Source organism: Podarcis muralis, chromosome 2, assembly GCF_964188315.1.
Source record: "Podarcis muralis chromosome 2, rPodMur119.hap1.1, whole genome shotgun sequence".
NCBI classification, from domain to species: domain Eukaryota; kingdom Metazoa; phylum Chordata; class Lepidosauria; order Squamata; family Lacertidae; genus Podarcis; species Podarcis muralis.
Genome location: NC_135656.1, coordinates 5684151 through 5709329, shown reverse-complemented (window position 1 = coordinate 5709329; position 25179 = coordinate 5684151). Strand labels below are relative to the sequence as shown.

The 25179-nt window shown below is 49.4% G+C and overlaps 1 protein-coding gene across 2 annotated transcripts in view; it reads left to right on the top strand.

Moving 5' to 3' along the window:
• Positions 1 to 25179, top strand: part of CACNB3 (calcium voltage-gated channel auxiliary subunit beta 3) — a 34596-nt gene that overhangs the window by 5800 nt on the left and 3617 nt on the right. For both annotated transcript variants that reach the window (XM_028721381.2, XM_028721380.2), the window contains exons 2-12: positions 11300 to 11422; positions 13425 to 13547; positions 14905 to 15020; positions 15750 to 15802; positions 18410 to 18429; positions 19471 to 19551; positions 19780 to 19838; positions 19952 to 20061; positions 21337 to 21488; positions 23688 to 23783; positions 24427 to 24585. In XM_028721381.2, the coding sequence (XP_028577214.1) occupies positions 11300 to 11422; positions 13425 to 13547; positions 14905 to 15020; positions 15750 to 15802; positions 18410 to 18429; positions 19471 to 19551; positions 19780 to 19838; positions 19952 to 20061; positions 21337 to 21488; positions 23688 to 23783; positions 24427 to 24585 (1092 nt within the window). The remainder of the gene's footprint in view (positions 1 to 11299; positions 11423 to 13424; positions 13548 to 14904; positions 15021 to 15749; positions 15803 to 18409; positions 18430 to 19470; positions 19552 to 19779; positions 19839 to 19951; positions 20062 to 21336; positions 21489 to 23687; positions 23784 to 24426; positions 24586 to 25179) is intronic.

Sequence of the window (25179 nt, the reverse complement as noted above, 5' to 3'; positions counted from 1 at the left end):
CTTGGATCTTAAGCTCTTTGGCCGAGATTCATCCTCCTCTCAGGGGGGGACTGTGGTTGCAGCTGTGACAACACAGATTGGGCCAGAAAGAGCCTCTCTCTCTTCCGCCATAGCAGAGAGGGTGACATTTTAAGGATTTTCCATTTTGTGCCTCCAAGTCCAGTTCCTTTCAGCCTGTCTGGAGAATGCCATGTCAGTACATAGGCGCTCATCTTTTGGGTGTCTGTAAAGTGGGAAGCCCCTCCAAATCTTAGGACTACAACTCCCATCATCCCTGACCACTGGGCCATGCTGGCTGGGGCTGCTGGAAGCTGGAGCCCAGCAGCACTGGCTCTCTTAGGGAACAGTTCTCAAAACTGTTGGATCACTTGATAAACTTTCTCCCCATTCAGCCTCTGCTTCAAAACCAGTGCTGCTTTATACAAATTGTTTGGCCTAGGCCAGATGGTTGAGGAGGGCCACTTTTATGGGTCAGTTTTAAGGGGCGAAATCCATTGTGAACAAACATAATAAAAATAAAAATATAATAATAATAAAAAAATTTAAAAATTATTCATACCCCGCCCTCCCCGACCGAGACCGGGCTCAGGGTAAGGTAAAGGTAAAGGTACCCCTGCCCGTACGGGCCAGTCTTGCCAGACTCTGGGGTTGTGCGCCCATCTCACTCTGTAGGCCGGGGGCCAGCGCTGTCCAGAGACACTTCCGGGTCACGTGGCCAGCGTGACAAAGCTGCATCTGGCGAGCCAGCGCAGCACATGGAAACGCCATTTACCTTCCCACTGGTAAGCGGTACCTATTTATCTACTTGCACCCGGGGGTGCTTTCGAACTGCTAGGTTGGCAGGCGCCGGGACCGAACGACGGGAGCACACCCCGCCGCGGGGATTCGAACCGCCGACCATGCGATCGGCAAGTCCTAGGCGCTGAGGTTTTACCCACAGCGCCACCCGCGTCCCTTCAGGCTCAGGGTGGCTAACACCAAATATATAATATACATTGAAAAACAAAATCAAATGATTAGATTAAAATACAATTCGAATCACATTTAAAATCAAAATAAAATTAAGTGGGAACCCATGAATCATAACCGTAGGGGTAAGGAATCAAAAGTTCACCAGGCCCGCCCACCCATGCTGGTCCCATATGGGCCGATAGAAAGAGCCATGGAGGCCACTTACATACAGTGTCCCATAGAAAGAAGGGGGTCAGACTGGGCCTGGACCAAAGGCCTGGTGGAACAGCTCTGTCTTGCAGGCCCTGCGGAAAGATGTCAAATCCCGCAGGGCCCTGGTCTCTGGTGACAGAGCGTTCCACCAGACTGGGGCCAGGGCTGAAAAGGCTCTGGCCCTGGTCGAGGCCAGTAGAGAGATTTGTGATTGTTTTGCAATATTTTTGTGGACTGCCTGAATGGAGCTTGCAGGTCACCAGAGATCACAATTTCAGAGCCTCCGCTCTAAGGCTTACTTTGGGCAAGGACTCCAGGGTAGGGGATCTTAAGGTAGTAGTGAATGAAGGAGACACGTTTCTTAGCCACATGCAATGTGCCTTTCTCTCGCCACTGATTAAAATATACGCTTTGGATGCATTTGACCTGACATTAGGATGACTGGCATCCAGGGCAATGGGCAAGAATTCTGACTAGGACCTGGCACAACTGTTTTGTTTTGCTTTAGCTGTGATTGATGAAGCACAAAATATCACCCTGCTGTTTCTAGACTCTAGAGCAGCGGTCCTCAACCTGTGGGTCCCCAGATGTTGTTGAACTACAACTCCCATCACCCCTAGCTAGCAAGGCCGGAGCTCAGGGATGATGGGAGTTGTAGTCCAACAACATCTGGGGACCCACAGGTTGAGAACCGCTGCTCTAGAGTCACTCCTCTCCCTCTGTCCTTTCCCTGGCCAATGTTGAGGTTCAGATATCAGTAGAATGGAGGCTTGATTCTCTACGCCTTGGGTTGTGTTCAACTAAGTTTTCCTCAGAGTACTGTACTAGAAATTAATGGACCCAACTTTTTCATGGTTATTAATTTCAGTGAGTCTTACTGAATGTGAATCGAAACATAATAGATGTTTTTCATGTCTTGTTTCACCCCACCCCACTCCCTCTCATTTCCCAGACAGTCAGAGTTCCATAAAGCAACCTTTGCACAAGGATAGGGAATTTGTGACCCTCTGAGTTGCTTTGGACTACAGTTCCCATCATCTCTGACCCTTGTCTGTGCTGGCAGGGGCTGATGGGAGTTGTAGTCCAGCAACATTTGGCAGACCCGGTTTTACAAGGTCCATTTTCTTTGGAGGAGAGAGCATTGGAGACTTAACAGTCTCTTCATCATGCTGCATTTATGCACGGATAGGTTGAGCAAGCATTACAAAGCACACAGGCAGATAAAAGTCCCAAAGGAAACATCGGCACACGAGAAGCCCAAAAAGTATTCCTTGAATACCTGTCCAAACTGTTGGTTTTTAGCTGTCCAGGCACATGGCACATGCAAATGTATGTGACAATTTCCTGAGTTTTTAAATAAATGAAATGAGGTTTGGGGAAGCTGCGGTTTTGTGGGGGAAAACAGCAGCAGGAGGGGCTGATTAACCGTTTCATCACCAGTCATTTTCTGCTCAAAATCATGCCCCCCAGGAGTAAAGGGGAACAGCTTAAGCAGCCCCTCACCACTGTTTCTGCAACTCAGAAGTGGGGATGATTATGATAATAATAATAATAATTTTGTTATTTATACCCCACCCCCATCTGGCTGGGTTTCCCCAGCCACTCTGTGTGGCTTACAGCATATCTAAGAACATAATAAAACACCTTCTAAAAGGTGTGTAATTGTTTATCTCCTTGACATCTGAAGGGAGGGCGTTCCACAGGGAGGGCGCTACTGTCGAGAAGGCCCTCTGCCTGGTTCCCTGTAACTTCACTTCTTGCAGTGAAGGAACCAGCAGAAGACCCTTGAAGAAGGACCTCAGTGTCTGAGCTAAGCGATGAGGGTGGAGACGCTCCTTCAGGTATACCTGAAACCGCTTTAATTTAGCGAAGCAGAACAAAAGCTCTGAGGGCTCCATCACATCCATTTGCACACAACTGTGCATTTGCTGCTTAGGCAGTCCTAGTTTGAAGCCCCCCCCCCCTTACTGGAGGCTGAAAATCACATTCTGGATGCTTGGAACAGCAATTATGGTGTCCTATTATCACTGATCTGATGCCAGTGCAAAATGGGGCTTTGAATCTGAAACTCCTTCAGCTCGTGATGATCTCTTATGGGCTTCAGAGCGGGTACACAGACCTCAACTTGGGAGTCTTCCTGTAGCCCAAAATGTTCTGTGTCAGGGTGGATGAAATGCAAGAAGAAGAGCGGGTTGTAATAACCCCTTTCCGCTAGCAGTAGCACCCGATCACTTTGGACTTTCTGCTCTCTTTGTTAAATCTGAAAGGGTGCATTTACAGCTTTTGTTCCTGCTGCCATGGCCCGCTTTTGTTAACCGAGCTAGCTGATGCAAATTTGCTATGCGCTCTGTTCCCTCACTCGCTTCTGGAGCTCCTCTTGCTTAGCAGTGCATCCCAGTAGCATCACAACAAGCTGCCATATGCATCCCTGCTCCCCACTAGTCAGCTCTTCCAGGCGTCCTTGATGGGCCCCATCGCATCCTTGTCTTTGAACAAGTCTTGCCCAGATGCCTCCTCTGGACGTTCAAATGCTGTTTACCTTTTCCCGCCTCACCTTTGGAAACTGGCCCACTCCCTGCTTCATTTTATTCATTGCACTTATGTTCCACCTTTCTTCCAGAGTGGATCTCAAGATGGCATAGGTGAGGTTCCTAGATGGTCTTGTAGAATCATCCCCCCCAAACGGCATCTAGTCCAATCCCTGCAATGCTGCTATCCTGCCCACAGCTGTCTCTGGGTGGCCTTGAACCACCAACCTTCTGGTTAACAGCCAGACACACTGGCCCACTGTACATGTCAGGCTCCAGGTTTGCTTAGCTTCACTGTGAGGCTGCTGCATCATGTGGCTTTAGACCAACAGTGGAGAGATGGTGTTGGACTACAGCTCCCTTCATCCCTGACCACTGGCCGCGCCGGTTGGGGCTGATGGGAACTGAGGTCCAGCAATTTCTGGAGGACCACAGAGTTTGCCACACCCTTGCCTTGCTTTGCTTGACTTTGCTTGGAAAGGCTTAATTTGAGTCAGGGTTTAGGCCTAAAACTATTTTTGAATACTGTATAATAATATTTTCTTGGGACATGTAATAAAAAAGGCAGGGAAATCCATAACATAAACCAGTCTTCTTAAAAGTGTGAAAAGAACAATAATGGTTTAATAAGTGCTAGATTACTGGGGGTTTGCTCATGAGTTTTTGAAATGAGCAGTGTCTGGCACCAGTCTGACAGTCATTGTAAATATGCTGTAGATGCTTGAATTTGAACCTGTATTGAGAAATCAAAGTGCATTTATTATACCGTACTAGCAGAAGGTGACATATGCATTTGACATTTCATTTAACAAAATTATATACTGCCTTATTGTAAGAAAATGTTGAAGCGGTTTACAAAAATATAAAATAAAGCATGACAATTTGAGTTAAACACAGGTATTTTAAAACATTCAAAAGATGATTAAATCCAACAGTAATGAAAAAGAAATAAAACACATGTAACTTTTACATGTCTGGATAAGCTTGCCTAAACAAAATACGTTTTAAGCAGGTGCTGAAAAGTGAAGGCACTTGCCTGGTGTCAATAGGCAGGGAGTTCCAGGTTGCAGGTGCTGCCACACTAAAAGATGGATTTCTTACAAGTGCAGAACAATGCCAGTTCTGCAGATTGAAGCTGTCAAAGCATTTGTATTTAATCTGGTGGTTATTTATTGATTTAAAGCATTTTTACCCTGATCTTCAGCTGAAAAGGTCCCTAGAGCAATAAAAAAATAACACTGTGTCATTAGGCAAATAATCTGAAACACACAACACAAAAGGAAAAGGGGAGGGAGAGGGAGGATGATAAAAGCAAACTCAGCCACCAGTTCTGAAAGTTACTCATAGGAAGCAAGAATATGAAATATTTCAAAAATCTTGTGTTATCTCTCTCTATCTCTCTGCCCGCCATTTAAACTGGCCAACTGTACACAAGAAACATAATCCAAAATGTAGCTGACCTGAATGTACTTCGGAAAACCCACCTAAATTACTGATTTCCATTTCTTCCCTTCATCAACACTCTCCCATGTTAATTTAACGTTGTTTCCCAAGTCTGGTGCTGAGTTTCCTGCTTAGCACTTCGGAGTGTTTTAAAGCGCTTCACATCCCCATGCACAACAACCTTGCAAGGTAGGCCAGGATTACTAGCCCCATGACGTAAAGCCCAGAGGAAGCGGCTTGCCTTCGGCCACCGAGTGAGTTCACAGCAGAGGTGAAATTCGAACTTGGCACAACTGGAGTTGCACGTCAGCCTTTCGTCCTTGCACCACACCGTTATTCTCAAGCAAATGAAAACCCATAATAAATTAGGGGCTGGGGTGGAAGAGGAGCGCCAGCACGCATGTGCAAAATGTCAAATGCCTTTTCAACCCATTTGGCTTTTTGGGGAAAGATTTCAAGGCAGATGCGTGTCTCCTTTTGTCAATTAACCCTGGGAAACGAAGCCCCTTTGGATCCCCCTGTGCTTCGCAGGCCCGATTCCCCTCCCCAGTTTATCTACGTCGCAGGCGGTTCACTGCAACGCCAAGCTCGGGAACAGGCAGGGCATCGAGGATGCGCGAAGAAGCATCTTCTCTCTCACCCACGCGCGCCTTGCCAGACTCCCGCGTTGCGGAAGAACCGTGGGCCGCCGAGCTCCAGCCAGCAGAAACGCACGCGTCGTACACGTGTGGGGCGGGCAGGAGAGGAGAGGGTCTGAAGGCTGAACACGGGGGCGCCTAGACGCAAAGGCTCCTTTCCCGTTTGCACCAGAGACCCCCACTTCCACGCGTGATCTAAGCTCCGTCGCGGGCCCCTCTTGCGCGCGGCTTCTGCCACGTGCCTCTTGGGCCGTGTGGACGCGCGACACACGCCTGGTGGTGGCAGCTCCCTGTGGAATCTACAGGCAGAGACACGCGTGGGCGATTGGTGCGCATCCTTACCAAAGGGGCTGGGCGCGCAGCAGCAGCTCTGAGCCAGCCAGCGCGGCGTGTTTTTAAAACGGTGCCCCACTCCTCCTCCATCGCCCTCGCCCCTGCCCGGCTTCGCTTCTTCTCCTGCGTTCACACAGGCCCTCGTGCTGCCACCTCCCCGTGGCGTTGCGCGTTGCTGTGGTGCTAGCAATCCCAATTCCCTTCTCCCTCTTCGTCTCTCTCTGTCGCTCCTTCCCCGGGGAGGGACGCCACCTTCCCCGCAGTCGAGACGAGGGAAGATCGGAGGCTGCTGTTCTGCCCCTGCACCGGTTCAGCATGGCGGTTTTTTCGTGGCATTTTTGGTGCCACGCTGTTGGGCGTGGGAAGGGAGGGCAGAGAAGATGGCTTCCGGGAGAGGTGAGGTGAGGGGGTACCCATCCTCCTCCTCCCACTGGAATCTTAGAGAGTCACACTTAGGTATTCATGTTGTTGTTGTTTAGTCGTGTCCGACTCTTCATGACCCCATGGACCAGAGCACGCCAGGCACTCCTGTCTTCCACTGCCTCCCGCAGTTTGGTCAGACTCATGCATGCTGGTAGCTTCGAGAACACTGTCCAACCATCTCGTCCTCTGTCCTCCCCTTCTTCTTGTGCCCTCCATATTTCCCAACATCAGGGTCTTTTCCAGAGAGTCTTCTCTTCTCATGAGGTGGCCAAAGTATTGGAGCCTCAGCTTCAGGATCTGTCCTTCCAGTGAGCACTCAGGGCTGTTTTCCTTAAGAATGGATGTGTTTGATCTTCCTGCAGTCCATGGGACTCTCAAGAGTCTCCTCCAGCACCAGAATTCAAAAGCATCAATTCTTCAGCAATCAGCCTTCTTGATGGTCCAGCTCTCACTTCCATACATCACTACTGGGAAAACCAGAGCTTGAACTATGGAATTGTAGAGTTGGAGGGATCTCCAAGAGTCATCTATTCCAACTCCTGCAATTCATGAATCCTGCCCACAGCCGTCCCTGGGTGGGCTCGAACCACCAACCTTCTGGTTTACAGCCAGACACACTGACCCATTGCGTATTTTACAATATTGTAAAATACCAAAATAATAAATACACATTTTATGTGTGTAAGGGGTCAGCAACCTTTTTCAGCTGTGGGCTGGAAGAAGAAAAAAGAACGAATTCCTCTGCCCCACAAATAACCCAGAGATGCATTTTAAATAAAAGCACACATTCTGCTCATGTAAAAACATGCTGATTCCCAGACTGTCCATAGGCCAGATTGAGAAGGTGATTGGGCCGGATCCAGCCCACGGGCCTTAGGTTGCCTACCCCTGGTGTAAGGTATCCTTCTGGAAGCAGTTGGCGCCAAAACCAGGCATAGGCTGCTGCTATGTTTTCCTTGCAGCTTAGGTTGCAGCCCTAGTTTCACTTTCCTGGGAGTAAGCCCCATTGAATTCCACAGGGTTTGCTTCTGAGTAGACATGCCTACTATCAGTGGCGTAGCGTGGGTTGTCAGCACCCGGGGCAAGGCAAGTAATTTGCGCCCCCTAACCCGTGGATTTGCACCCCCTAACCCGTGGATTTGCACCCCCTAACCCGTGGATTTGCCCTAACCCCAGATGTTGCGCCTGGTGCGGCCGGCCCCCCCTGCACCCCTCACGCTATGCCACTGCCTACTATTAATCTGTGAAAACGGAAGCGGAAGGGGGATTAAAAGTGCAAACCCCACTGATGAACTACCTCTTTTCTTTTAAAGTTAATGGGGGAAGCAGCCAGGACTTTCAGATTCCCATTTTTTTAAGGGAGGGGGGAATTCCTGCATCTCTTACATTGCTGGGCAGAATGGAGAATTTTGGGAAATGGAGCTTGACTTACTAGAAGCTTCCCTGCTTGTGTCACAACTCCCCCTTCTCCGGTGCAACTGTTATAGAAGTACACATCACACACACACACACACACCACATTTAATGTAGCAGAGGGCGGTGGGGACTTGAGAGAGGTTTGGTCTAGTCAAGTGATGGGGAACCTTGAGTCTAACAGCAATTGGACGGCCACAGATTTCCTACACCGATGTAGCCCTTTGAACTGTGCTGATGGGACCTTCTTGGGATCTTTCAGAGTCACCAACTCATCCATCTTTTTATTCCCAGAGCTGCTGCTCCACTTATAGCCCACCTTACACGGCTGTTGTGGAGGATTGCTGGCATAATGTACACAAAGTGTTGGGACATTTCAAATACGCAGTATTAATAATAATTTATTATTTGTACCCCGCCCATCTGGCTGGGTTTCCCTAGCCACTCTGGGCGGCTTCCAACAAAGATTAAAAATACATTAAAATGTCACACATTAAAAACTTCCCTAAACAGGGCTGCCTTCAGATGTCTTCTAAATGTCAGGTAGTTGTTTATCTCTTTGACATCTGGTGGGAGGGTGTTCCACAGGGCGGGTGCCACTACCGAGAAGGCCCTCTGCCTGGTTCCCTGTAGCTTTGCTTCTTGCAGTGAGGGAACTGCCAGAAAGCCCTCAGTGCTGGACCTCGGTGTCCGGGCAGAATGATGGGGGTGGAGACGTTCCTTCAGGTATACTGGGCATTAATAATGGTGGCGGCTGTTTTTGACTTCCAATAGGATGGCATTCCAAGTTGCTTCCCTAGTGACATTGCTGTTGGTGTATCACTTGTTAGATAGACTGAGAAACCCCACCTCCACCTTTAAGGACAAAGCAGTCAGGTTGTCAGTGGCTGCCCAGGTCACTTCCTCATGCCTTCTTTATCTGAACCCCCTCTGTTTTCCTTCTCTGAATTCCCACCTTGCTTAGATTGTAAGCTGTTTGGCGGGATGGTGGGGCAGCAGCACCTCCGGCAGCCTTTTCTTGTTCAGTATTGTATGCACAGAATTTGTTAAGCTGATATAGGCAGGCCCCTTCCCTCAAGGAATTTGCACGTGAAAACCAGCCAAGGAGAAGATAAGACAAGGCAGAGAGAAGTGGGAGCAAGGAAGGGATGTGGGCAAAGGCAACTGACGTGATTGAAGCTAGAAATGGGGACTCATCTGGGTTTCCTAAGGGGAAAGTAGGATTTGAGGAGGGATTTGAAGGAAGGAAGATAAAATATATGAAGTGCCGTGGAGAAATGGGAAAGGAGAGCTTGGCTGCCATAGGAATAAGATTTTAGGCAAACCAATAAATACCAACAGCACCAATGATGTAATTTAGCATTTATGTAGCACGTGTCTGGTTTCTAAGGGCTTCTCTGAGAAATTCTTACAATAACAGCCCTGTAGGGGATGCCAGTATTATTGTCCTCGTATTGCAGATGGGGGGGGGGAGCAGGCTTCACCTGTCTGGAGGGCGCTAGGTTGGCAAAAGCTGACTTAGCGAATATGTGACGGAGGAGAGAAGGGCCTGAGGAATGAGGGACTTTTGCCCTCTTTTTGTGGTGGGCCCTGCTCCTGTACCTTTAAGGACAGTCGGATACCCAAACATGTAGAGTTGGTGGGTTCCTGGGATCAAGGTGCACGGTGGGAAAAGCTTCACCCTATTGAGTTGGATGGGACCTCTGAGGGTCATCTGGTCCAACCCTCTGCAATGAAGGAATCTTTGGCTCAACATGGGGCTCGAACCCACGATCATGAGATTAAGAGTCTCATGCTCTACTAACTGAGCTATCACAGCAGTTCTGGTGAAAGTATAGGAGCAGTCCTGGTGCAAAGTAAACAACACAGCTGCCACCCTGACCACTGAGCTATTCTATACTAGAACAGAACTTGCTCTGACTTTGGGACGTAGGAAACAGTCTTACACTGAGAAAGACCACTATTCCACCAACTCAGTACTGTCTGCCCTGACTGGCAGGGGCTCTTTAAGATGTCACCAGGGTTATCTGCCATCCCTACTCGGAGATGATGGGATTGAAGCCACAAGGCAGATGCTCTACCACTGGCCCTTATATGCTCCAGCTTTCCCTATTTACTTGTCCCTGGGACCTTGGCTGCCTGCATTTTGCCTTTGGGGAGATTTGGGGATCTAAAGAATTTCCCCACAAGCCACGTTAGGCTTCTTGCACAGTGCACAAGCTTCCTTTGCACCTCAGCCATGCTGTGAACATTTCCTTGAATGCATCTGAGTTGCAGCCGTTCCACAAGTCTGACTATATATCTTGTGAAAATAAATGCTATAAAATATTGTTTAGGTTGCTGTTTTAAAAAAGGATATATTATTATTTTTTTGCTTTACTAATAAGCTTTCATCCAAAACCAGCACAAAGCAGGTGATTGCACAGGAAATAAATATAGCATACAGCTAAGAGCCTTCAGCAGTGTATAATAGTGTGTGTGTATTGGGGTGTGGGGAAGCGGGTAGCCTTCTGGCAGTGATTTTTAGTTCAAAGACAAGTGTGCTGTAATTATACAAGAGTGTCCTCTTTTTCCGGAGAGCTGTTGGAGGGTATCTAATTTGAATATTAAGGCTGCAGTCTTATATACTTCTGAGGAAATGTTAGCTGAGGAACAAGCTTTAAGAATTCTGATTTAACATCTCCACCATTGGCGTTGTAAAGCATCTACCAATTGTACCAGCCTTCCCCCAACCTGCTACTTTCCAGATCTTTTGGACTATGACTCCCATCAGCCCCACTATTTGATCCTGGAGCTGATGGGGTCACAGCTGCGCTGGCTGGGGCTGATGGAGTCGTAGTCCAAAACATCTGATAGGCATCACGTTGGCGAAGGCTGGACTATAGGCTATTACACCTTGAACAGAACAGTGCCTTAAGGCGCTATAGTTTAGCACTGTAGCTTCTGATATGGCTGGCCCACTGTATTGACCCTGCCAGGGAAACCTCAAACATCACAGGGGTGGGGGAGAGGTTAATAAGTTTTTTATCCTCTCTTTCTTCCATCATGGAATTGGAGGACATATGCATGTGGTTTCCCATCTGGTCTCCCATCCAGGCACACATCAGATCCACCCTTGCCTAGCTTGGCAACTTGCAAGGCTCTCAACCTAAAAGTGTGTGGAGTCCAAATGCACAGGTTTTCAGAATTCAGTGTGAAACTGTGCGGCTGAGGTACCTCTCCTTTCAGCAGCCATTACAGAAAGAAAAGTCCCATCTCAGAGAGAAGCTCTGGCAGGCCTCCTCAAATCAGGCTGCATCCTGACTTCCAGTATGGCCAAATCCCTCACCTCACTCGAGCTTTGAACCTTCTCCTCAGGGCTCCGCTGATTCGTACACCAGCCGCCCATCGCTGGACTCCGACGTGTCGCTCGAGGAGGAGCGCGAGGGGGTGAAGCGCGAAGTGGAGAACCAGGCCCAGCAGCAACTCGAGAAAGCCAAGGTACTGGCAGGGGAGGGTACGCCAGCCTTGGTTTCAGCTAAGCAGATGTTGGGTGAGGACCTCTTTGTCCATGAAACAGCTTCCCTTGGTCCCCAGCAGCTCTGAATGCAGGGAGGGAGGCAACCTGTGGCCTCCCATATATTTCCTTACCACAAGTCCCATCGTCTCCAACCACTGGCCATGCCGGCTGGGGCTGATGGGAGTGGGAGTCCAAGACAACATCTGAGGAGCCACAGATTCCCCAGCCCTGCCCTGGGCCAGGAGGGGTGGACTGTAAGGAGCAGAAAATAATCTTTAAGTTTTATGTAAACATCATACTGCTTTCTCATGAACATTCTGGAAAGGACTAGTGCATTCCCAATCTGCCTTCAGGATAACGGTGCCTCAGCCCTCCCCCAAACAGTGACATCAAAATGATCCATGATGACGGGGGTGGGCTGCTCTTCAATGACTTCTTGGTGGCCCCACATCTGCCCTTCATTTTGGCTTCTGAAGACCACAGAGAGCAGGGGAGCGAGCAATTTCTGGCCTTCTGCTCACTGGTTTCCATGACTGCGGTTTCTTCTCCTTTCTGTAGATTACAATTGATGTAATCCTCACCCGTGTGTTCCAAAGGCATCATACACAACACGCACAAGCCAATGGGGTGGCATTTATTAGTGAATAAAAGAGAAACGGGCTACAATCCCGTATGGGAGGGAGCACATCTGGGCTGCCCTGCGTGTTCTGTTGCTGCAGCTAATGACCACACTAAGGGCCAAGCTAAATATTACAAAGCAGATTCAGACAATATTTTCCTGATCGTGGTTGTTGTGTATTTTTTTAATAAATAAAAAGCACTGTGTGAGGCTGTGGGTTTGATCTGAGGAGTGGGGGAGGGAGGGGTTGCTTTGGCCTTTCTACTCCTGCCATTCTCTTGCTCAAATTTGCTTCCCACAACTGTTTTCATCACTTGCGCGAAGGAAGCATGGGAGTCTGAAGACTGTTAAATGTAATACTGGATTTGGCCTCATAAATCACTTTTCTATATAATCCATATTACATTAGTTGTGATACATGTATGATATCATGGCAATATAGGTTGCTCTCGGTTCAAGCCTTGCTGCAGCCATGAACTCACTGTGGGAATGTCCAGGGAGGCAGGAGAGGATATATTGTTTGTTTATATCCTTCCCAACTTGTGTTAACAAGTTCTACAATTTAGCAGAGTAACATTCCCCTTTTAAACTTTCACAGCGGATAGGTTTGCACGGCTTGTATAAGCCTCTAAAATAAGTTTCCTGGTAATTCCCCTTTGTTCCCTCTTAAAAAGAATAGATATGACACAATCTTGTATAAAAATATAAGAGTTTACTCACACGTTCTGTTCACAGATGGATCCCAGAAGGCAGACTTAAGTTACAAGATATATACACGTGGAATCTATCCCATAAGGAGATAGTTCCTTTCTCCTCTCTTGGCTGGAAGCCAAGAGAGCATCTCAGGCTAAGGAGATGTTGCTTATTTGAGGAGTGGAGTCAGAGAGAGAGATGGCTGCATCCCCTGTGCTATTTTGTTACCTGCACAGGTGAGGTCACGCCCACCTCTGGTCACATGTAGAGGAAGTCTGTCCCAGCCCAGGAGGAAACAGGAAGTTCCAACTGGCTGGTCCAGACATCCCCCTTTTTATGTCTACTCTAGGAATGCTGTATTTGACTGCTCTGTGTTTCACACCCCACACTCACGAGACAACCCAACAACCAAGTCAAACCTTGTTCAGTCTAGAAAATTTTCTAAAGAACTAACAAACCTCATTAAGGGGAACTTTTCCTTGTCTAGCTTCCTCAGTGGACGGCTCCATGGTCCTTGGCCCTTGCCCCATCAACTGCCCTCGCTACCCTTTGGAACTGGGCATAATCCCGAGAGTGACGGATCCTGCACATTTGTTCTTGAGAGGGAAGTGACGAGGTCCCATCTGACCTGGCGCTGACAGGCTCCCTCTCTGATTTCTTTTCCTCCTCAGAACAAGCCGGTCGCATTTGCTGTTCGTACCAATGTCAGCTACTGTGGGACGCTGGATGAGGAATGTCCTGTGCGTGACTCTGCCATCAACTTTGAAGCCAAAGACTTCTTGCACATCAAAGAGGTGGGGCCTGGGTGGAGATGGGGAGAGGGAGAAGAGTTGTCAGCAACAGCTTGCAATTGTAGTACCTCTTTGTCCTGGAGGTACGATGCCACGTGCTGAATCAGGGGAGATTCAGGGCAGACAAAATCAGTACTATTCACACAGCGCATAGACAAACAATGGAATTTGCTGCCAAGAGATGTAGTCATGGCTGTCAAAAAGGACAGCTTTAAAAAGGAATTTGACAAATTCATGGAGCATAATGGCTACTAGTCTTGATGATTGTGTACTAGCGCCAAAATCAGAGTTGACATGGCCACTGTGGTCCAGGATAATGGACCAGATGGGGCAAATTTAGATTGGATTAGTGCTGTTTTTGTTGGTATCTATCTGACTTGGGAGACAATGGATTGAGCCTCTGGGGGGCGAAGTTAATAGCACCGAAGTGACCTCCCTGGTGCATATTGTGGTGTATGGTGGTCCTGGGCTGCACAGATGACAAGGACTGCCCCCCCCCCACTGTCGTCCAGACAGAAAGCAAAGCAAGACATTCGGCACCAGCAAGGCGGAAGGAGGCTCACAGGGCATTTTAGGAACTTCACTCTGGATTTGTGTAGGGTACCATTCTTCTTCTTCCAGAGATATCCCCCAAGGCAGCGAAGGTTTAATTTGAGTTTTCCTTCTCCTAGATGGGATGCCTTTCCAGGTGAAGGAGCCCCATCTGCTCCCCACTTCCTCTGCAGTGCTAGCTTCTCATCTATTAAATCCTGCCGATTCTCTGATTGCTACAGCCAGTGGTCCTTCTATCTGATATGTGACTTGAAATCTGGTCATAGCCTTCTGGTACTGAAGGGTCAGATCTTTAGCTACTGCAAGATTTATAGATGTTGGCTTGGTTTTTGGTTTTTTAAAATTAACATATTGTTACTCATCTTGAGGATTCAAAAATAGTAAAAAATATATAAGTTCTAACGTCAGTTGTTTACATGAGTAGTTTAATAAGTGAGAGATACTTCTCATTCCCTTCCTCTTTTTCTATACAGTGGTACCTCAGGTTACAGATGCTTCGGGTTACATACGCTTCAGGTTACAGACTCCACTAACGCAGAAATATTACCTCGGGTTAAGAACTTTGCTTCAGGATGAGAACAGAAATTGTGCTCCGGCGGCCCGGTGGCAGCAGGGGGCACCATTAGCTAAAGTGGTGCTTCAGGTTAAGAACAGTTTCAGGTTAAGAACAGACCTCCAGAACGAATTAAGTTCTTAACCCGAGGTACCACTGTATATGGTAGGAAGGTGTCTTTAAAGGGTCTATGGCCCTACAGATCTGTGAAGCCTTAAGTCTAATTCATGACCCTCTACCATGATGTCTCTGCAGAAGTACAGCAATGACTGGTGGATCGGGCGGCTAGTGAAGGAGGGGGGAGACATCGCTTTCATCCCCAGCCCACAGCGGCTGGAGGCCATTCGGCTGAAGCAGGAGCAGAAAGCCAGGTAAGAGGGCCTTCAGTGGGTGGGATGGCACATAACTCTGGCTTAGTCAGCCCCACCAGCAAGAGAAAGGGGTATGATACTTTTCTGTGGGGTGGGAGGCAGGTTGTAAAACTGGCAGTAGTACTGTGTACCTCCCCCCCCCCCATCTAAGTTCTTTGGTAGCTAAACTCAAACCGCTGTGTGATACTGTGCATGGTTCTTAATATACCGTATTTTCCGCTCTATAAGACGCACCAGACCACAAGATGCACCTAGTTTTTGGAGGAGGAAAACAGGGGGAAAAAATTCTGAATCTCAGAAGCCAGAACAGCAAGAGGGATCGCTGCGCAGTGAAAGCAGCAATCCCTCTTGATGTTCTGGCTTCTGGGATAGCTGTGCAACCTGCATTCGCTCCATAAGACGCACACACATTTCCCCTTACTTTTTAGGAGGGGAAAAGTGAGTCTTATAGAGCACAAAATACGGTACATGTTCAGGGACACTGATGCTAATTCTAAGTTTAGCATCAATGAAGAGCTGCATGAGATGCTAACTTAGGTCCTGTGAGCCACCTTCAGTATACAGCACTGGCCCTTGTTCCACTGAGAAAACTGGACTGTGGGAGGGCGTGCTTTCTTTAGGCAGCTGCTGAAGCTTCCAGACTTTGCTTTCCTCTTCGGAACAAGCACATCCACACAAGCTTGAGCTCCACATTTCTCTCTCTGACTTTCTCTTTTCTTCCTCAATTAGGCAGTCTGGTAATCCCGCCATCAGCAACAGGCGATCGCCTCCCCCATCACTAGGTAAAACCTTAAACAGGGTTGGGTATCTGCTGTGTTTCTGTGGGAGTGCCGAATGCAACCGCCTGAGAACCTTAGCTTTTATTAAACCACAGAAGCAAGATCTTAGCCCTTACGGCTGCAATGATGCGCTTGAAAACGACTGGTGAAATCTTAGCATGTTTTTGCAGGCAGAAAAGCAAAGCAAAAACACCCACCCGCACTTTTGTTTAAAACAATTCTGGTTTGGTTTATTTATTTCTTAAATTTGATATACTACTTGTTTGTAAGGGAAAAAACCTCAAAGAAATTTACACAAAGAACAAAACAATAAAATTATCAATATAAACAGTTCGAAACAGCTATTTGAAACATTCAGAAAATAATTAAAATCAACAATAAGCTAAAAGCAGATTAAAATACGTATCAGCATTCTACATATTTGGGCAGACTTGCCTAAACATAAATGTTTTTAGCAGTCACCAAAAAGTGAAGGTACTCGCCAGGTGAAAAATTTCTGACTAAATAAACTGCGCTGAAGCCAGATCCTAGTGTCAAATTGCACCACCTGCTGGAGCCAAAAAGATTTTTTATTGTCTTGAGAATTTCAGGTGTGGCAAGGGGAAGGCTCCTTGAGAAATTGTAGTAGAAGAGGCATTTCACCTCTGCCAGCTCTTTCTCCCCCTTGAGAAACAGAGAGAGACCAAAAAGATACTGCTGGAGGGGTGGTTAGACAGGCAGTGCCAAAAGGGAAGAGCTGCCTCTCCCTGCCTGAACCTACCCAGACCTTGCATTTGTCAGCCCAGGCCAGGGGTCGGCAAACTAAGGCCCGGGGGCCAGATCAGGCCCAATTGCCTTCAGGATCCGGCCCACGGACCGTCAGTGGATCGGCATGGGGATTCTGTTTGTTCGGGCTGCACTATCCCCCCCCCCCGCGCCATTCCATCCTGCCCCCTCTCCCTCACACACCCCATGGCGGCGCCTCCTCCCTCCCTCCTCCTGGCTTCTCCCTGCCCTGCCTAGAGGAGGAAGGGAGCTGGGCTGAGCTGGCTGGGCGGCATTTTAAGCAGCCCCTCTCCGGAGCCAGCCCTTTCGCGCCGCTCATCTCCCCTCCGCCACTGCCCTGGTGCTCCTATGGGCCAGAGAGCTGAGCGGAGAAGCTCCTTCTGCCTACTCACGAGAAGTAGCAGTGGTGGTGGTGGCAGCCCTTGGGAAGATAAGCGCAGCGGCTGGGGTTGGGGGGTTGGGAGGAGGACTACTTGCCCCCCTCGCCTCTTCTTCCAGCTCCCCCCCCCCCCCAGTGCTGCTTCTCCAGCCCACCTCAAGGTCTGAGGGACAGTGGACCGGCCCACGGCTAAAACGTTTTGCTGACCCCCTTATTTGTGTGCCCCCTCCCTCGGAGGGAAGTGTAGAGGGCAGCAACAGGAGAATGGTCCTTCTCAGTGGTGGATCCCTGACCGTAGAATGTTCTCCCTAGAGAGATGCACCTGGTGACATCACTATCAGCTTTTTTGGTGCCAGGCAAAGAGGGGGACTTCTTGGCTGGTTGGTTCTTGTTCTGGTTTTTATCATGTATTTTCTGCTTTTATATTTTATTTTTATGTTGTGAACTGCCCTGAGATCTGTGGATGAAGGGTAGTATACAAATTTAATAATTAAAAAAAATAAAATTCCTCTTCATCCAGACATTTAGCTTTGAATTGGGCTTATACGGTGTGATGATTCCCCTAGCCTGCATTGGGGCTATCTTTTAATAGGGTGGAGTGGGAGATGTCCTTTTTTATGCAATTTCAGGACAGGCTCTTTTAGTCAGTAATGTTCATTAAGCTTTTTGGTGTGTTTGAACTTTTGTATTCTTTTGTGCTTTTATCATTGTAAGTCGCTTTGAGACATGTAGTAAGCGATGAATAAATGCAAAAATTAAATAATGCCAAGTAAAACAAGAGCGCCGGATTCTCAGTGCAGGCGGGGAAAGATAGATAGTGTTGCCAACCACATTGGAAGCTGAAAGAACAGAGAATTGCAGTCAAAGAGGGAAACACAGCAATGCATCCAGTTGTCTGGATTTCACTTTCCTTAGCACAAAATTTGGATGCAATGCCCTGAGCACCAAATGTTAAATGCTTTTAATGTCATACGTGCAAAAGCCACTGCTGACTTCAAATGTATCCCTTTAAGACCTAGGCCAGCGATGGCCAAACTTGGCCCTCCAGCTCTTTTGGGACTACAGTTCCCATCATCCCTGACCACTGGTCCTGTTAGCTAGGGATGATGGGAGTTGTAGTCCCAAAACAGCTGGAGGGACAAGTTTGGCCATGCCTGGCCTAGGCTTATTTTGTGCCTGCCCTGTCACATGATTTGGCAAATCAGAGGTTGTTTTAGGGTTGCACAACCGGCGCCACACTGGGTGCCGTGCTTCAGGGGGTGCCACAACAGTGAGGCCACAGATGCCTTGCGAGAGTGAGGCCGGGGGAGAAGGGGAAACAGGAAGGCAGCCACCCCCCACCCCAATTCCAACTCCCAAGGGATTAAAGTTCTTAAACTGCAGGGCCCCTTGTCCTCTGTGTAGTCTTGTTCATTTGCTGATACTTCACTGTTGACAACCCCGTATTTTCTTTTCCCCCCAACAAGCCAAACAGAAGCAAAAGCAGGTAAGGACTCAATGCTGGGATGACCCTCTTCTCTGCTGTGTCTTTTCCCCGCTAGCCAGTCCTACAAGCGGAAGACGGGGTGAACTGTGAGGCCATCCTGTCCAAGGCTGCATTTCCAGTATGCCTCTAAACCACATTCGAAACACATTTCCCCCCTCAGAGAATTCTGGGCACTGTAGTTCACCACTGAGTTACAATTCCCAGCGATCCTTGACAAACTACAGTGCCCAGAATTCTTTGAGGGCCCCCCGCGGAACGTGCTTCCAATGTGCTTTGCACATACGTGTGTATGCAACCTAACTTTGAACAGAGTGGATTTCATGCTAGAATGGCATCCGAGGTGGAGCTGCCTTTGGCTGGAGCAGCCTGCAGTGATGGGGGTCTTCCCCCCTTACAGGGCCACCTCAGTGTGTGCTGGGGGGCATTTTGCCCCATGTAGACCAGGATGCAAAGGCAGCAGGCTTTTTAATCAGTTTTCATTGGGCTTCCTCCCCATGCTCAGCATAGAAATGTGAGAGGAGGGGAAGGCTGGTGGGCCGGGTGTCCACAGGAAGGAGGGACAATTGCTGACCCTAGTTTAGCCATAATTCCTTGATTCCCAGCTTTCATTTAAAAGAGGGAGGGGGGAGTACAGGTTCTATTCTTCCCATTTTTTGGTGAGAAACTAGCTTGCTCTCCCCTTTCAGTGTTTTACTCCCTGCCACCCAGAAAAATGCCCACATGTAGCGGTTTGGGTGGCTGCTGTGGGCGCAGTAGGAGGTGGCAGTGTAGGGCAGAGAAGAGGGGCTGGGGCTGAGCAGGTGAGGCCATTACCTGTTGGGGGGAGTTCGTAGCTTGTTGATACTGATATGATATTGTAGCAAAGCAAAAGGGATATAAGGGTGGGATCTGATCCCTCATCATCCATTGGGATTGCGTATATGCGTTTCCGATTGAAATAGAGAGAGCCCCCACTTTGTCATTACTGCTCTCCTTTCTCCTACTTTCTGGGCTGCAGAGGAGGGGGAAAAGCCATTTTGTGACACACCCTCCTTTTTACAGACAGAGCACATCCCACCTTACGATGTCGTGCCCTCCATGAGGCCGGTGGTGCTGGTGGGGCCATCCCTGAAAGGATATGAGGTATGGGAACGTGGAAGGGACAAACCCACATTCTGAAATATGGCTGTAGCCAGTGCCTTTTTGGTAGGGGCGGGGGGGGGGGGGGAGACGAGCTGCCAGTACTCGTATATTCCTAAAAGTGTTGCGGGTACCAGCACAAAATAGCTCCCATGTCACAAAAGAATTCCTGGCTGTGGTAGTCATTTGACCAGCACCGCTGCTCTCTTGCCCTCTGTCCTTTCTTTTCAGGTGACAGACATGATGCAGAAAGCTCTCTTTGACTTTCTCAAGCACAGATTCGATGGCAGGTAAGGCACTATTCTGAAATGAAGAGCAATTTCGACCCCCACCTGTTGCCTGGTTCCCGTGCCGCTAGTGAGTGTTGGGTAATGGTCTTGTCGCCTGCCATCCTGTCTTTCAGAATCTCCATCACACGGGTCACAGCTGACTTGTCACTGGCCAAGCGCTCAGTGCTGAACAACCCAGGCAAGCGGGCCATCATTGAGCGATCCACTACCCGGTCCAGTATCGGTGAGTCCCAGCAGGTCCCACAAGGTCAATGGGAGTTGATGCTCCAGGCATCAACCCCTGGCATCTCCAGGTGGGGCTAAGAATTACCGTATTTTTTGCTATATAGGACACACTGGACCATAGGACACACCGGACCATAGGAGGGGGAGAACAGCAGGGGAAAAATTCTCCCCCTCTCTGTTCAGCGCCCCTTCAGTGAAGCGGCAGGAGAAACAGAGCCCCTTCCATTTCTCCTCCCACTTCGCTGAAGGGGCGCTGTGCAAAGAGGGAAAACTGTGCAGCGCCTCTCCAGTGAAGCGAAGCCTGGAGAGCAAGAGGGATAGGTGTGCACCGACCCCTCTCGCTCTCCAGGCTTCAGGCGGCTATCTGCAAGCCTTCGGAGCGTGGCGGGAACTCCTGCTGCGCTCCGAAGGCTTGCAGATAGCTGCCTGAAGCCCCCTGAGCACAGCAGGAATTCCCTGCGCTCCGGGGGCTTCAGGCGGCTTCAGCGAAAGCAACGCTAAGCCTCTGGAGCGCGGGGGGAGCTCTTCCTCTGCGCTTCGGAGGCTTCGGGTTGCTATCGCTGAAGCCAAGGAGCCTGCATTCGCTCCATAGGGCGCACACACATTTCCCCTTCATTTTTGGAGGGGGAAAAGTGCGTCCTATAGAGCGAAAAATACGGTGTCTGAAACCCTGGAGAGCCACTGTCAGTCAATGCAGACGGTACTGAGCTAGATTATCTGTTCTTGTAAACATACAGTTTCATGTGGGGTGAAAAGTTATAGACGGCACAATTGAGTGAAGTGCCCTAATGCTGTTTTCTTGCACGATATCTGTGCAGTTATAGTTGCACATGTGGGAATGCGCAGAATGCAGACGCAGTGCGAAAGCGTCACGTGGCTGCATCTCAGTGTCACCCTGTAAAAATGAGTAACATTAGCAGAATTAAAGGTGGTTTTTTCCTCCTTACGTTGACATTGTACTATAAAACTGGATCCTGTCAGTTCACCTGAAGCAGCCTCCTCATTCTCCTTGAATGTACCCGGTGTCTTGCATTTCACCGCTTCCTGCAGGAGGCAACACACTGTTGTTATTTATATACCTCTCACAGCATTTTCAGAATGGGTTCCTGCCTACAGTAAAAACTGCAGTTTCAAAGGTGGTGAGGAGCTGTGGAGGTGAGACTCCAGTGTGTGTGGATGCCAGAGAGATGCCTGAGGCAGGAGGCAGACAGAGCCTTCTTTCCTGCCTATTCAAAGGGGCATCCAGCCAACTGTCCTTCTGTTTCCTTCGCAGCTGAAGTCCAGAGCGAGATCGAGCGAATTTTTGAACTGGCCAAGTCGCTGCAGCTGGTTGTGTTGGATGCGGACACCATCAACCACCCAGCACAACTGGCCAAAACTTCGCTGGCCCCAATCATCGTCTACGTCAAGGTCTCTTCCCCCAAGGTAAGCAGGGGAGGAAAAGGCTCCTCAGAGACAAAGGGGATTCCTCTGAATCATTCTCAGTTTTTCTGAAGCATTTTCAGCTCTCCCAGCTGTGTTTTCTGCTATCCCCTAGTTTTGCAGTGGGAGGTGGATTCCTCCCGTCTCTAGGTTGTTCCCCAACTCACTAGGTAAGCTGGTTTCTGTTTAGTTTAATTTATGCACACCCCACGTTTTCCTGAATGGGCAGGACCATGTTCAGAACAGGGATAGGCGCTTAGGGCCCCCCGGATGTCGAATATTAAGCTCCCCCCATCCCTGACTGTAATGGTTCTAGGGGTTGCTCGTGCGTAAGCTTGTCCCAACACCTGGCTGGGTTGCCTGAGTGAACCTTTTCTGTCCGAGCAGCCACTCACCCGTGGCTGTCTCAATCGCTGGCAAAATCCGTCAGTGGGCATTTCTTAAACTTCTTCCAGCAAAGAAGCTCTTTGATGCCTAGTCTCCTCCTACTCTCCCTGCGCGGAAGCCTTCTGCGCAAGGAGGGCGTAGGCAGCGGAGGACCCTTCCTCCCCCCGCTGGTCCCCGGCAAGGAGTCATGGGACCGCCTCGCCAATTCCCCCATCTGCCCCCCTTCTCCACTGGAGCTACGCTGATTCCCTTCCCCAGAAGATGGGCTGCCTCTCCCACTCCCGGGACGCTCTCTGGGACCCCTTTGGAGCTTGCTCTCTCCCTCGGACACTGATGGCAGTTCCCTGACACTGACTATTGGGCATGCTGGCTGGAGCTGATGGGAGCTGAAGTCCAGCAATGTTTGGAGGACAGCAGGTCCCACAGTCCTGTTTTAAAACCTTACCAAAAGAGTTATATATACCCGCTCCCTGAAATCCCCACTTTGCAAAGTTAGCATTTCAGCTCAGGGTTTGGTTTCCTCTAGGACAGCCAGATTGCAACCCAGAGATTCACCACCGCTGCACCCAGTTACCTTGAAACCCAACTCTGACTCTGCATGTTGTTGAGAAGGAATCCAGGTGTGCTGCCCAACAGGTGCCAGCAGGGGAACCGGGCAGTGAAGTAGCAGCAGCACTCGATTTAAGACTGTGTGGCTGGTTCCCCCACACAGGGCGCTGAACTGAGGGGTGCAAAATTATCATCATCATCATCATCATTAATATACCTATATTTATACTGGTACCTACTCAAAGTACCAAAAGGAATTATTGTGAAAATAAGAAACTTGAGGTGGGGGCACCACATTTTCTCCTCACACAGGACGCCATATTACCAAAGTCCACTCCTGGTGGCAGGTGAGGAGAGAAAGTTGCTGCTCTCTTACTCTGGAGATTTGAAGATACAGGGGAGGTCTCTGGGTGAAGACCTGGCCACTCTAATTCCAGCTGCTGGGCCAAAGAAAAACACAAGGTTGGCTCACTTTCCACACAGGCGCACAACCCTTTTACCTTTACTATACACAGAAGGTCTTCTCTTTAGCCAAGCTGGTTGCCCAGGTCAAGCTTCGTGCTGTGGGGGACGGCAGCAATAGTACGTGGGAAATGTGTGCTTGGATTTCTTGGTGTTTGCTTTTTCCCCCATATGAGGTTCAGTTGTTGGGTGGCTGTGGCAGCAGCAAGAACTTTCTCACTGAAAATGTCAGTGTCAGGTGCCCCATGTAGCATGCAGTCTTCCCATGAGAGTGTGTGGGATTAATGGTACTCCCATAAACCATTTAGGATATAGGATTACAGGAAGTGTAATCTGCTCAGTGGGAGAGCAGCTGCTCTGCATGCAGAAGGTTCCTGGTTCAATTCCACGCATCTCCCTGTCTGAAACGCTGGAGATCTGCTGCCAGTCAGTGTAGACCATACTGAGCTAGATGGACCAGTGGTCTGGCTCAATATAAGGCCCCTTCCTGCACACCCCCTTCTCCGAAGCAACGCTGTAAAGAGGAGGCACTAATTATCTGCAATGGTGCCCTCTCAAAGCCTGGGCTTCCCTGCTGCCTCTTCTAGCCCCATGGCTCTGCCAGTCGGTGGCTTCATAAGTTTTAGGAGCTGCAGAGGTGGAGAGAGGAGGCTGAGAGAGACCATGTGATGGTTTCATAGTAAATTCTGCTTCACAGCTCAGTCATCTCAGCCAATGCACCCCTCCTGCCCGCTTTAGGTGGCCTGCTGGGAGCCTTCCGGCTCTGTAGCTGTGTCCTCTTCTAATTTTATTTTTTTCTGGAAGGTGCTGCAGAGGCTTATCAAGTCCAGAGGGAAGTCACAAGTGAAGCATCTCAACGTGCAGATGATGGCAGCTGACAAGCTTGTGCAGTGTCCTCCAGTGAGTTTCTCTGTCTGCCTCTCTCTCTGTGTGTGACATGCCTCTGCCTTGCCCTGGGCTCTGTCTGGCTCTTCACTTTCCTTCTGTGCCTCCTGTAACTTGACTTCCTCCACTCAGCACCTCCTGGTCCTCTCTTAATGGCAGAAGGAACCCCAGGCAAGTGCTTTCGCCAGAGATGGCCACACTCTGTCTTTTAAGAAACTGATGTGAAGTCGTCTCATATGGTAAAACGTGCCTCTGAGCATGTGCAGAGCGCCTTTCCCACGCCCCTGAGCAAACTGAATCTGCCCTTATGTGTTTAGAATTCAGGAACATCCTTCCAGGACAAGTGGCAGAGATTCCTTTGCAGAGCTTTTTCGTCTAGAAATTAAGAAGTGCTCCTGCCTCGTTTAACAGACAACCTTAAGATTGCAGTCCCCCATCCTCAAATTTGGGGGAAAACATTTAAAGGTTGGAGCTGATGGTGGCACTTCTGTGCCTCTGCTATACACCATGCCAGGCCGCCCAGTACTTGCTTACGTTCTCCACGCAACACTACAAGCCTCATCTTCTGCCCTGCCCTGCCCTCTGTGCCTGGGTCTCTGAGGAACTGATCCCTTTCCCTCCCTCTTCTCACCCTTGCGCCTCATCCCTTTCCCCCAAGGAACTCTTTGATGTGATCCTGGACGAGAACCAGCTGGAGGATGCTTGCGAACACCTGGCAGACTACCTGGAAGTATACTGGCGGGCAACTCACCACCCTGCGCATGCTGCCGGCGGCCAAAACCTCACCACACCTTCAACTGCCATTCCAGGCCTACAGGTACAAATAACCTAACAATTGGGGCAGGGAGCTGTGGTCCTCCAGGTGTTGGGACTGCAAGTCCCATAATCTCTGACTGTTGACTCTGATGGGGAAAATTGCTGGGAGGGGGCGGGTTAGTGCAGAAGCCTCAACCTTATGGCAGGCCCAATAAAATAAGTCACCCTTAAGTGCCACTGGAACTAGCTGTGCGAGATGCAACACAATTCCATGCATGACTACCATACCCAGTGGGAATTGCTTCCTGGTACGTTGGCTCAGGGGACGCGGGTGGCGCTGTGGGTTAAAGCCTCAGTGCCTAGGACTTGCCGATCGAAAGGTCAGCGGTTCGAATCCCCGCGGCGGGGTGCGCTCCCGTTGCTCGGTCCCAGCGCCTGCCAACCTAGCAGTTCGAAAGCACCCCCGGGTGCAAGTAGATAAATAGGGACCGCTTACCAGCGGGAAGGTAAACGGCGTTCCGTGTGCTGCGCTGGCTCGCCAGATGCAGCTTGTCACGCTGGCCACGTGACCCGGAAGTGTCTGCGGACAGCACTGGCCCCCGGCCTATAGAGTGAGATGGGCGCACAACCCTAGAGTCTGTCAAGACTGGCCCGT